Source organism: Macaca fascicularis, chromosome 7 (assembly GCF_037993035.2).
Source record: "Macaca fascicularis isolate 582-1 chromosome 7, T2T-MFA8v1.1".
Classification (NCBI taxonomy): Eukaryota; Metazoa; Chordata; class Mammalia; order Primates; family Cercopithecidae; genus Macaca; species Macaca fascicularis.
In genome coordinates, this window is record NC_088381.1 from 129,531,248 (window position 1) to 129,544,855 (window position 13,608).

A 13,608-nucleotide genomic window follows, 5' to 3' on the forward strand; every position below is an offset into this window, starting at 1 on the left:
ATACAGGGTCTTGCTCTGTCAAGGGTGGAGTGCAGTGGCACAATCATACCTCTCTGCAGCCTTGAACTCCTGGGAGAAAGTGATCCTCCCGCCTCAGCCTTCAGAGTAGCTATGACTACAGGCACTAACCACCAAGCCCAGCTAACTCTTAAAATTTTTTGTAGAGATGGGAGTTTCACTTTGTTGCCCAGGCTGGTCTCAAACTCCTGGCCTCAAGTGATCCTCCCGCCTCAGCCTCCCAAAGTGTTGGCATTACAGATACTTGGTGTTTTGATTCTTGAAAGGAAAAAAAAAAAAAAGATTTTTAATCCCTCTTATCGTCTAAGCACTTTCCTTCCAAACAATACCCTTTTGCTGCCATTGTTCTTGTTATGAATAGCTTAAAGAAAAAGAAACAACGAAGGGTAATAATAGGCCAGGAATCATTTACTGAATACTAGGTCTTCTTGCAGAGTTTAATACCCTATAAACTCTGTGCATCTGATGCATTTCACTTTCAAAAGGCTCAATGCTCTATATTATTTAGTAGTAATCAAAATTTCAAGTTTTACCTAGCCTCCTGATTCACTGCCCAATTTCCTACTAAATATGGGTCAATGGGGTTATTTGCAAATAATCTTATAGTCTACTCAGAAAGTTCTGCAGTTAGAAAGTGATTAAATGACTGTTTAAGATATACTTACATAGTAATAACCTAAATGCATTTGTTAAGTAGTTGTAAACAGGTGAATTTAAAATTTTATCCTATATGAAATTTTCCTTTTTGGTGTCTGTTATTTAATAGGATTGTTTGAATTAGGGGATAGTATTTGGTGTCTTTGTAACTATATGAAAATTAGTTGGTTGAATATTACTGCTTTCCATGTTCATATTTATATTTGTATATACACATATATACATACACATATACTACTTTCCTTTCCATTTTCATATTTATATTTGTGTATACACATATGAACACATACATAAAAATATATTTTATACATTTTTGAAAAGGAAAATTAACTTTAGGGCAAATTTAATGAATGTTCAAAAATATTTTTTGCTGATCCAATTATCACTGTGTTTTAAACTTTTGAAATGATCCAAAAAATTTTTAAATGACTTAGAGTTACTGTTACAAAATGTTTGTCTTTTGATGTCACAAACATTATACACTGTAATCACTGGCCAGAGAGAATTGCTATAAGTATAATGAAAAGGGAAATGATTGAAGATCTCTGCAGCTATCCTCATAAATGAGGGTGGGAACACGATGGGCAGTTCCCAAGTTGAAAACAGAGAATATATGTGGATTTATATTAACATAATTGGTATTCTTGGATAGTTAAAAATGGCTAAACTGTAGGAGAAGCCCGAGTAATTACTGTTAACAGAGGAATAAATTTGAGGGCAATAATAATGATAACAGGCCAGCACTGTGGCTCATGCCTGTAATCCCAGCATTTTGGGAACCCAGGTGAGCGGACCACCTGAGGTCAGGAGTTCGAGAGCAGCCTGGCCAACATGGTGAAACCCCGTCTCTACTAAAAATACAAAAATTATCCGAGTGTGGTGGTGGGCGCCTGTAATCCCAGCTACTTGGGAGGCTGAGGCAGGAGAATCACTTGAAGCTGGGAGACGGAGTTGCAGTGAGCCGATATCGCACCACTTCCCTCGAACCTGGGGGACAGAGCGAGACTCCGTCTCAAAATAATAATAATAATGATAATAATAATGCCACCAACAATACTAAGAGCTAACATTTACTGAGTGCTTACTAGGCACCAGATGTTGTTCTAAGTATACATGTATTATCTCATCTAACTATCCATAATACTGTGGTATAGACACTTTTACATCGATTTTATAAATAAGTAAACTGAGTTATGGAGAGATTAATGACTTGCCAGTAAGTTTCAAAGCCTGTGTACAAGCTCACGCTTGATTCTGGAGCCAGTGGTCTTAACACAGTATCTTCAGAATGTTAAACTAAAAGGTTTTTAATTTACAGAATTATTCTTTCCACAATTAAAAAATAAATTAGGAGTAATTATTTTGAGTTCTTTCTTCTCTTCAGGCATTTCCCATGGTTCTTTTCAAGACATAATACATATCATTTAGTGTTGTAGATCTGAAAAAACAAAAGTAGCGTGAAGACCAAAAGTTTTTTAAAGAGATGGAGTCTCGCTATTGTTCTCTAGGCTGGAACTCCCAGGCTCAAGGGATCCTCCAGCCTTACCCCTCTGAGTAGCTGGAACCACGGTGTCCGCTAAGGTCAATGTTGAATCGTATCTTTGTAGGTCTACTGACCAGTTAGAAAGAGGTGCTGTATACATTGGTTGTTGTCTTATCAGAGTTTGATGCTTTTATATAGACCATTGTTTTTACATGCTAATACAATTGAAAGCCACTACAGATATTTATATTTACAACCCAAAGCTAGGTTTTAACAAGAAACTCGTAACGCAAAGGTGAGAAGTAAAATAATTTAGCGCCAAGTAGAGATATATGTGCAATGCTCCTTTATTGGGCTCAAAATATATTCTTTTGTTTTATAAGACTGACAGGCTTGAAGACACTTTTATATCCATTATGCCTCCAAAGACAAAAATGATTACGTTTTATTTAGTAGCTTGCAAAGTTGCCAAAGACCATTTTTTCTACTCTTTCCCCGAAATTGGTTTATATGCTTATTAAAGTCATTTATACCTATTTGTGAATGCTTAACATAGTTTCAGATTTTAAGATTTCCCTGCAACTTTATTTCCCTTGAAGTTTACAGCAAGAGGAGTTAATTTTTATTTTTAATTGCATTTATTCAGTAATTAAACTCCGCCACAGAAAAACTTAGTGGACAAGGTGAGTTCCCCTGTGTCCCATGGCAAAGGTGCAGTGGGTGACATTGACCCATGGTTAGGTAACCTGGCAAGGAAAGACCCCGTTGTAACACCTCTGAGCAACGAGACCAAAGAAGGGCTTGCAGCCACGAGGCGAAGTCCGCTTTTTTGAACAGAGAGCTCAGCAGAGTTGGGCGGCAGTCACGCTCAGCACTGCGGCCGAAGAGAAAGAGAGCGGCAGCATTACATTGCTGCACGAAGAGTAGGAAAATATGATGCAGGTTTGGGACCAGGCAACCGAAATCCCTTCTCAGCAGCGCCTCCCAAAGCCGGGCACCGCCTTCCTTAGGGGAAGGCGCAGAGTCCCCAAACCCGCGCTGAGCCGCGCCCCCAGCTCCTTTCTCTTTCCTCCGCGGCTAAACACAGACTACCACGTGAGCGCCGCAGCACGTCCCAGCTGTGCCTCAGCTGACCGCCTCCTGATTGGCTGAGAGCGACGTGGGCTGGCCGCCTGCGTGGCTCGCCATTGGCTCTCGAGGAACCCGCCTCCACCTCAGGTGAGGCGGGCCTGCGGGAGCGCGCGCCGGCCTGGGCAGGCGGGCGGGCGCGCTCCCGCCCCCTCCCCTCCCTGCGCGCCCAAGCGCGCCTCCGCCCTTGCCCGCCCCCTGACGCTGCCTCAGCTCCTCAGTGCACAGTGCTGCCTCGTCTGAGGGGACAAGAGGATCACCCTCGCCGTCGCTTCGGCCAGTGCGTCGGGCTGGGCCCTGACAAGCCACCTGAGGAGAGGTTCGGAGCCGGGCCCGGACCCCGGCGATTGCCGCCCGCTTCTCCTGCTTCTGGTCTCACGAGGTGTTTCCCGCCTCGCACCCCCACCTCTGGACTTGCCTTGCCTTCTCTCTCCGCGTGTGGAGGGAGCCAGCGCTTAGGCCGGAGCGAGCCTGGGGGCCGCCCGGCGTGAAGGCATCGCGGGGACCGATTCACCATGGAGGGCGCCGGCGGCGCGAACGACAAGAAAAAGTAAGCCCATTCCCTCGGCCGGCCGCCGGCGCCCCCGCCCGCCGTCCCGCCCTGGGCTCCCGGGCCGGCCTCGGCGCTCCTGGTGGTGGGGGGGCAGCCTTTTTGTTTCTGCGGCTTCTCCCCTCCCCTCTCTTTCCCCCAACCTCGCCGGCCGGGCTCCCCCGCTGTCCACGTCGCCATCTTGTCGTGGGGGGTGGGAGACGCCTCGAAAGTGCTTTCAGGGGCCGGGATCTGAGCCCTGCTTGCCCTCCCCGCCGGCCGTGGGGGCCTCGCGCCGCCCACCTACCCGCCTCAGAAACCCAGCCTGCTCTGTGGCCGCATCCAGAGGGGACTTTACCCAGCCCGAAAACCCCGGGAAGAGAAATGAGCTGCAGCTCGGTAGCCGCGGTTTGCACCCGGAGCTTCCGCTCCTTCCCGCCCCCATCCTCTCCGGTTCCATTGAAAACTCGGCCCTGGGGCGGACCCTGCACGCTGGTCCTGGCTTCCTAGTGGGCTTGGGGCCCTGAGTTCCCGACTGAGGGACTCGCGTGGTCGGATGCGATCTTGTCCTGTAGTTGTCCAGCCGTCGCGGGTGTCTTTGCCTTTGTGCATCCTAGGGATTTGCCGCGATGGCCTTAAGATGCGAACTTTTTAGTTTGCACGTGCAGGTTTTGTTTCGTTTTAAGCGCCTTAAAAAACTTGCCTAGACTGAGAGTCAGAGTAATGGGAATTTAGAGAAATAGCAACATTTTAAAGAGAACTTTAGAATTGGATACTTGAGTTCATATCACCTGTCACGAGAACGCAGATATTATAAATGAATACATGCCTCACTCATTCTTCAAATAATGAAAATGTAGGGGCTGGTTAAATGTAGGCAGACAGTTTTAATGATACTGAAAAAATTATATGATGAGTGAACGAAATGCGGCACTAAAATGTTGCAAAAATTTTCGAACTCTTTCGTTTTCCTGAAACTGAAGTATATTAAAGGAAAACCTTCAACATATATCCAAAGTAAGTTAATCACTCGGTTAGAACTTAATGCAAGTTTTATAAATCACCTTGAAGTTTGAGCCTAAGGGGTACATTAGAGATTAAGAATTGTGAGTTGAACCACTGGTATTAAGAGCGGACTCCCCCATCCCCCAACACACACACAATTTTGTCCACTTTGGTATTTTAACTTTTAAGGAAATCATTTAAGGAATTGAAGATTTAGAGTAAGAGTTTTGGTTAGTAGACTGGCTTTGCTCTTAAATCCTTCCACTCTTCTGGCAGAGAGATTAATTTCCCTAATCAGTATCAGCAGAAGATAAACTTGTTTATATTCTTGCTGTTTTGTAGATCCCTTCTCCTGGTCCTTCTTCAATAGAATATTAAATTCTTAGTTTGTGTACACCAGAGAAGGCACTTACAAAATTCAAAAAGTGAGCAAACAGGTTTAAATTCATTCCAAGAGTTACCAGAAATTAATTGCAGTTTATTTTGCGGAGGTGATTACAGTGCTTTTGATGAAATGATAAAGCGGCAGATTACCTCTGTGTAGTGCCAGTTTTCTATCCTTATATATATTGAATCATACTTAATACAATGTATTAAATTATGCACCAATCAATTCCTTTTTATATACAGTATCGAACTCATTTCTTTGCCATTCATCAGTTCAGAATATCAGAAGCAGTTTTGAAATGAATGAATGAATAAATTAGCTGCTGTTCATCAGCCCCAATTCTAAATGAGTTCTTAGATTTTCCTCAGCTCATCTGTTACTTTCAAAATTTTCTCATTTGAAAACTTAGCAACCTTGGGTTGGATGGATTCATTTCTTAATATAGAAGTTCTTGATATAACTGAAAAGTTAAACACTTAATAAGTGGTGGTTACTCAGCATTTTTAGATGCTGTTTATAATAGATGACCTTTTCTAACTAATTTACAGTTTTTTGAAAGATAACTGAGAGTTTGAGGGATGGGGATTTTCTTCATGCAATTTTTTTTTTTTCATTTTAAATGAGCTCCCAATGTCAGAGTTTGGGAAACAAATTTGTCTTTAAAAGAAGGTCTAGGAAACTCAACCTGAAGAATTGGAAGAAATCAGAATAGAAAATGGGTATAGCTATGATATTTTAGATTTAAGATAGGACATTTCATGTTGCCTCCTAGTTATAGGGACTGAACTTACTTAATAGCACATGTGTTTTGATTTTTAGATTTTTAAGGGAATGTCAAGAGAGTAATGATTCTGTTTCAGGCTTCAGGCCAGACTCCTTCAAAGTTTTCCAAAACAAATAATTACTGAATCATTAAAGTAAAATTGCTGAGAATAGATATTCCTTAATTTCCTTTCATTAACTTTGGCCATTAAAAGTCAAGAAGCTCTCTCATTTATTAGCAAACTTTTCTCGTTATATTTCTATTTTGATTGTCCTTTTGTTTGAGGAAGCAGTATATAGTGGTTAAGAGCATAGGATGTGGAGGCAGATACCTCTGAGTTAAGGGTCCCAGCCCTTCACTTGTGAGCTTGAGCAAGTTACTGAATGCCTCTGAGCCTCTTTGCTCCTTTTGAAGTGATGATAAGAATAGCAGCCATTTGAGCAGTTATTGTAAAGGTTAAATGAGATAATGCTTGTGAAGCACTTAGCCCATTGCAGGAGTCTTGGTGACACTGTGTACTTGAAAATAGATGTTACCTGTTAAAATTCTTGTTTGAACTTCCACAACTCTTAAAATTCTTTTTTGCTAGTCCTTCCAGCTATTTCCTTTAGTTTCTTTTCTGTGTCTTCATGCATCTTTTCTATCTCCTGAAAGTGAAAAGACTAACATTGGATCCAGAGCTTGAAAAGGGCTTTTTTTCCTGTTAAAATGGGCAAAAGAGTACATCCTTGGGTTATATTGGCACCTAGTATCAGTTATTTTTCTTGAGCATCTGATCTACTCTCTACTCCAGGCCTCGTCCTTCACAATTCCTCACCCCTGTGTTTTCTCCCCAAATAGAAAACTTTGAGTTTACTGTGGACTTACATACTGTGTATGTAGAGTCAAACATACACAGCATTCTAGTCTTACTGTTGATTTAAGCAAGATATGTGCAAGACACTGCAGTCTTAGTACTGGCAGTAACTTAAAACATTTTTTGTCTTGATGCCAAAGTTTAGACAATTTTGTAAAAATTAACCTTTGTGAAAGATAATGAGTTGATAAAATATTCTCAGTAAAGCAGCTACATGATAGAAAAACTGTCCTTTGCTTATGAATTTCTCCAGAGTTAAGACCATTGAGTTCCATCTGAAGGCAAGACTTAAAGCTTGCCTTACTGGTCTGTTTTGTGGCTCAATTTGTATGAAGTCTATATTAGTGCACTCTTCCACACGTGCGTATTTACTGAACTATCAAGTTATTTTAGAGCATCTTGTGCAGTTTGGAGAATGTCAGCTTTTCTACCTGTTAACTTCCATTGTCTTTCCTTTTAATGCCATTGTCTATGGCTCTAATGGTGTCTGGGCTCAGGGTTTAGATTTTGTGGTTACATTCTATTCTTGTATGTCAAGAGTGGTGTATAGAAAGCTGAGGGGGATTAATTAGTCTCTTGACTGATTTTTTTTTTTTCTGGAAGAACTCAAAATAGTTTATTATGTTTGGTGGTGAAATTAAAAATTGATGTGCATGGATGTTAAAGATTTGGGTTAAATCGTGTGTTCATAGATGCCTTCTCTTAATATATCATTTTTTAAACTTAGATACTTGAAATACTGTATCCCTTTATCTAAGATTAACACAAGTCTGTTTCTTAACCAGGAGAAAATAATCTAAATTTAAATGTGGTGTTGGATGAGTTTCCGATCAAGAAATTGATTTTTTAAACTTTGTGACTAGTTATCCAGTGGGTGGATTTTACCCAGTGTGTGTATGTGTTCTCTGCTTAACTCTGGAAGGTTAGAAAGATAATTTGAAACTAAGACAAGCCAAACTTCTTGTTGCTCAGTATTTTTGGTAAAAATATGGTGAGAATGTTTAAATTAACGATAGGCTTTGGAATTTTAAAAATAATTATATCTCTTGGTCTCTTGACACATCAAGAATTAACTGTTTTGTATATGCATTGAGTATTAATGTTCATGTTTTCTGCAGTAGAAATTTATAAACCCTTATCTATTTGCCAGACATCCCTTTAGAGAAATCTAATATCTAAAACCTGAATTTCTAAAACAAAATTAAAAATGTTTGTTTTGTAAAAACAAAAATTGTGATTACCTCATGGCTTTTTTCTTATAGCTTTTGATTGTTTTTTAAAATTGTAGTTTAAAAATATTAACATAGGGCCGGGCGCGGTGGCTCAAGCCTGTAATCCCAGCACTTTGGGAGGCCGAGACGGGCGGATCACTAGGTCAGGAGATCGAGACCATCCTGGCTAACACGGTGAAACCCCGTCTCTACTAAAAAATACAAAAAACTAGCCGGGCGAGGTGGCGGGCGCCTGTAGTCCCAGCTACTCAGGAGGCTGAGACAGGAGAATGGCCCGAACCCGGGAGGCGGAGCTTGCAGTGAGCTGAGATCCGGCCACTGCACTCCAGCCTGGGCGACAGAGCGAGACTCCGTCTCAAAAAAAAAAAAAAAATTAACATAAAATTTACCATCTTAACCATTTCTAAGTGTACTGTTCAGTAGTGTTCGATACATTCACATTGTGCAACTAACTTCCAGAACTTTTTCATCTTGCAAAGCTGAAATCATACCCATTAAACAACTCCCAGTTTCCCCTTCTCCTCAGCCTCTGGCAACCACCATTTTACTTTCTGTTTCTGCAAATTTTAACTACTCTAGATGCCTCATATAAATAGAATCATAGGGTTTTAATATTTTTGTGATGGGCTTATTTCACTTAGTGTAATGTCCTCAAGGTTCATCCATATTGTAGCATGTGTCAGAATTTTCTTCCTTTTTGAGTCTGAGCAATATTCCATTATATGTACCATATTTTGTTTCTCCATTCCTCTAGCAATGGACACTTGGGTTGCTTCCACATCTTGGTTATTGTGCTGCTATGAACATGAGTCTGCAAATCTCTCTTAAGCTTTCACTTTTTTGGGATATATATCCAGAAGAGGGATGCTGGATCATATGGTAACCCTTTTTAATTTTCAAGTCACCACCATATTGTTTTCTATAGCAGTTGCACCAGTTTACATTCCCACCAACAGTGCACAAGGGTTCCTATTTCTCCACATCCTTCTAAACACTTGTTTTCTTTCTTTCCTTCGTTCTCTTTCTCTTTCTCTCTCTCTCTCAGCCATCTAATATGTTGAAGTGATCGTTTTTAAGGGCTTGTTTGTGGATAACCAGCTGAAAGCTAACTACAGTTTGCCAGTGGAAGCTTTAGCAGAAAGAAGATTAAGTACCTCTAAAATGAGAATTCAATTTTTCTAGTGACTTAGATTTGCTCTGCCAGTACTTTTTCACAGAAACACTTTTTGGGTGAAATAGTGTACACCTGTTCTATTGTTGATAAAGCCCAATTTAATTAGGAAATTTGTTCTCTAAGATTTAAAACAATAATTGAAATAATGTATTTTTATTAAAACTGTTCCCAAGATGTTAGCTTTTAGCTGTTCTGGTGATCTCAACTGTTATTTATGAGTGTTTATTTTAAAATTTCACCTTAACCGGTTACAGTTTTAACCATAAGGATTATTTCAACATATGATTTTGAGAGTTTATTGTCTTATAAATGCGAAAATGTAGTGATGGAACATAGCTTACTGTATGTAGTTCTTCACTTGTTTGAAAAGTCACAATATATTTAGGCAAATTAATTTAAAAGTGTCTAGTATTTAATATTGCAGTTTTCACTCATTAAGGACAGGTCCCCTGTGTTCCCCCCCGCCCTTTTTTTTTTCCAAGTAGTCTGGAAGGGTTTGTTTTTCCAGCTGAAAAATACTATGGTTAAAAAGAAGCATAAGGTTTAAAGGTGAAAGTTGAAGTCTTTGAGGGTTGGGATATGTTTCTGTTCTTAAGAGTCTTGTAAATTCAGATGCTAAGCAAATTTCTTTAAAATTATTTCTACCCTCCCCGTTTCCATTATAAAACTGGGTAGGTTTCAATGGACAAAATCCCAAGTAGACCGAATTTGAAATTTGTGGGCTGGGCACGGTGGCTCACGCTTGCAATCCCAGTAGTTGGGGATGCCTAGGCGGGTGGATCACCTGAGGTCAGGAGTTCGAGACCAGCCTGGCCAACATGGGGAAACCCCATCTCTACTAAAAATTACCAAAAATTAGCCAGGCATGGTGGTGGGCACCTGTAATCCCAGCTACTTAGGAGGCTGAGGCAGGAGAATTGCTTGAACACGGGAGGCAGAGGTTGCAGTGAGCCAAGATCGCCCCATTGCACTCCAGCCTGGGTGACACAAGACTCTGTTTCAAACAAATAAAAAAAGAAATCTGTGGTGTGAATACTGGTACCTGGTGTACACAGTGAGCTCTTAATAAGTATTTGAATTAACAAATGAGACAAATGATTGAATAATTGGATGAACAAAGAGAATGCAGGTTTTTAAAAGGTTTCTTTAGAAATATTGTGCCGGGCGCGGTGGCTCACGCCTGTAATCCCAGCACTTTGGGAGGCCGAGGCGGGTGGATCACAAGGTCAGGAGATCGAGACCACGGTGAAACCCCGTCTCTACTAAAAATACAAAAAATTAGCCGGGCGCGGTTGTGGGCGCCTGTAGTCCCAGCTACTCGGGAGGCTGAGGCAGGAGAATGGCGTGAACCCGGGAGGCGGAGCTTGCAGTGAGCCGAGATCGCGCCACTGCACTCCAGCCTGGGCGACAGAGCGAGACTCCGTCTCAAAAAAAAAAAAAAAAAAAAAAAAAGAAATATTGTCGGCCCGGCACGGTGGCTCCTGCCTGTAATCCCAGCACTTTGGGAGGCCGGGGCAGGTGAATCACCTGAGGTTGGGAGTTCAAGACAATCCCAACCAACGCAGAGAAACTCCGTCTCTACTAAAAATAAAAAAAAGAAAAAGAAAAAGCCAGGTGTGGTGGTACATGCCTGTAATCCCAGCTACTCAGGAGGCTGAGGCAGGAAAATCGCTTGAACCTGGGAGGCAGAGGTTGCAGTGAGCCAAGATCATGCCACTGCACTCCAGCCTGACGACAGTGAGATGCTGTCTCAAAAAAAAAAAAAATTAAAAAGAATGTTTTAATTCTTTAGTTCCTTGTCTCTCTGAGATTCATTGATTGGTAAGAAGAAAGTTATAGAATCTCCTTTGACTTTTCTTGATATAGATATTTAAATTCTATTACTTTATAGCAAGGTTGGGGCTTGATTATTTTCTTTGCTTTATAATAGAAGAGCATTGATTATTCTCTTTGCTTTATAATAGAATACCATTTAAATAGGAGTTCCTTGAGTGTGTTTACAATCATTTGATTTGGCTAAACTATTTTAATGTTTAATGAAATTTAAAAATTTAAAAATTTTGGAGGAAGAAACTTAAAAACTACACAGGTGCACAAAGAAATAAAAATCACCTGCTATTTCACTGTGTAGAGACCATTGTCTACTGTTTCTCAATTCTGTGTTACATATGTATGTTAATAACTGTAGGATTAGGGAATGAGTACTGTTTTTAACCTGCTTTTTAAACATTTACATCTACATTTTTTTCTGTCTAAATAGTGAGGGTCTCAGAATTTTGTAGGATTGTGGTGATGGTTAAATTAGAGAATATTAATGTTGGGTACTTAACATAGTATATGGCTGTTAATACTCTCTAGATTTCGGATATAGTATATTTTACCATTATTGCCTTTTTATCAAACCTATTCTCAAAAAAGTGAGAAAAGTGCTGGGATAATACAGGCGTGAGCCACCATGCCTGGCCCCATGGTTCTTTCTTAATAATAAATTCGAAGAGGTAGAATTGCAGGGTCAGAAAGTATCCATTTTAAAGCTTTCAATATAATTGCCTGTTTATCTTCTAGAAAGTTTGACTAGTTGTATTTTAGAGTGTCATTTTCTTGAACTTTATCATCATTAAAGTTTTAAATTTGAAACACTGGCAGTTTGATAAGTATATTAGGATTCTTTTTATTGCAAGTAACAAAATACAACTCAATCTAGTTTAAGAGGGGAAAATGTAGTCATTGGCTAACACAATCTAGTTTTGGTTTAAGAGACAAATCTAGAGTCTTAAATGATCTCAGAGTGTAATAATCCTTGACTTTTGTCTTGATATTACTTGGCTTGTATACCTTTGCTGTATTTGCATGCTGGCCTTATTCTGCCACTGACAGGCTGTCTGTATGGTGTGGAAGAGGACGGCTAGCATCCCCATACCTTCAGCCTTACAGTTTGTAATGGAAAAAAAAAAAAACAATGTAAAAAAACCCTTCTCTCTTCTAGTGTCTGTGTATCAAGTTTCCTGGAAGAATACCTGTTTGCCCTACTTGGCCATGTGAAAGGAGTTCCCTGATTACATGAGTCAAATATGTCTTATTGTAGCATATTTGATTGTCTTGTAGAATATTATCTTATTATACACAGAACTCTTGATCAGTGCTACCATTGTAATTAATGGGGAATGAGTTTTTGTTGCAAGTCATTTGAATTCATATTCTATAGTTTTCTACCAAGTGTAGTCATTCTGCAACTATTCTTGTCATGACTTTTGGGAAGTTGAGTATTTCTTCTATGGGTTAGGGTTTTCATCTCAAGAAAAAGATGATCCTTTACTAAGTAAGTGTTAAGATCGCACATTTTTCTAGAACTTTTAGCTCTACCGTGTGATCTTACACAAGTTGCTTTATTGGGATGATAAGAATGATTGCCTTATAGGATTGTTAAGAGAATGAAATGATATATCAACTCATATGAAACACTCAGAACAGCTCTTGGCACAAAGTAAGGGCTTAATTAGGTAGAAACTAACCCTATATTCATAATATTATAATATTTGTTGTTTTCAGCATGGTTTAGAATTGCTCAGGCCTTCTTTGGGATAATCTGATGAAGGCTATTCACCACCAGTGAGTAAATAATAGTGGCAAAATAGTTACTGATGCTTTTCCTTTGTTTTTTTTTTCCATGAAAATCTGGCCTTTGCAGACTAAATACTGGTTTATGTATAGACATGTTATTCTAAAATAATTTTCCATAGTGGTAATACTAAAGGAAGAAACATGTTCTCAAAGCTATTTATTTGGGATGTTAAAGGAGGGGAAATTAAGAAAGCTTACATTTCCATGTTCTTTGTGTCCAGAATCTCATTAAATGTCTTTTAACTTGTTAGCAGAGGAAAGTTGGATATTGCCTGCCTTTGTAGCTAACATAGTTAAAATATGTAAATGGTTATAGTGTCAAACGAGTAGTCAAAGCCCCAAAGCTGTGAATGGAGGAAGGGATATTTTCTTGAATAATTTAAGTTGACTTATTTCAGTGGTTCAAAAAATTTCTTCAACCCTTAACCACGACTCAGGCACGTAACTATTATACTATGTCCTATAACAGATTATTGTGCATTCATTTATTCAACAGGTATTTGTGCAGCCAGTTTATTGATATGGCATTGAATCGTTGATGGCTTAGGCCACAGATGAACATTCCATTTTTGATGTTAATTCATTCATTCATAGCATGTTCCATTTTTAAATTTTTAGTTCACTGCACTTTAAAGTTTGAGGTTCTTGCGAAGTACAGACTTTTGGGTTTGAGTTTTGTTATTTAATGTCAACCACCACAGGAGCATTGGCCAGTCTGCTTTTAGAATTTTCGTAGACATACACACACACGACA

The 13,608-nt window shown here is 39.8% G+C and overlaps 1 protein-coding gene across 7 annotated transcripts in view; it reads left to right on the plus strand.

Annotated features, from left to right (window-relative positions):
• Positions 1-3,505: 3,505 nt before the first annotated feature.
• Positions 3,506-13,608, plus strand: part of HIF1A (hypoxia inducible factor 1 subunit alpha) — a 53,467-nt gene continuing 43,364 nt past the window's right edge. For all 7 annotated transcript variants that reach the window (XR_012414625.1, XR_012414626.1, XR_012414627.1 and 4 more), the window contains 1 exon segment: positions 3,506-3,836. Coding sequence is in view for 4 of the 7 variants with exons in the window: in XM_005561440.4 (XP_005561497.1) it covers positions 3,802-3,836 (35 nt within the window). In the remaining 3 variants the exon portion in view is untranslated.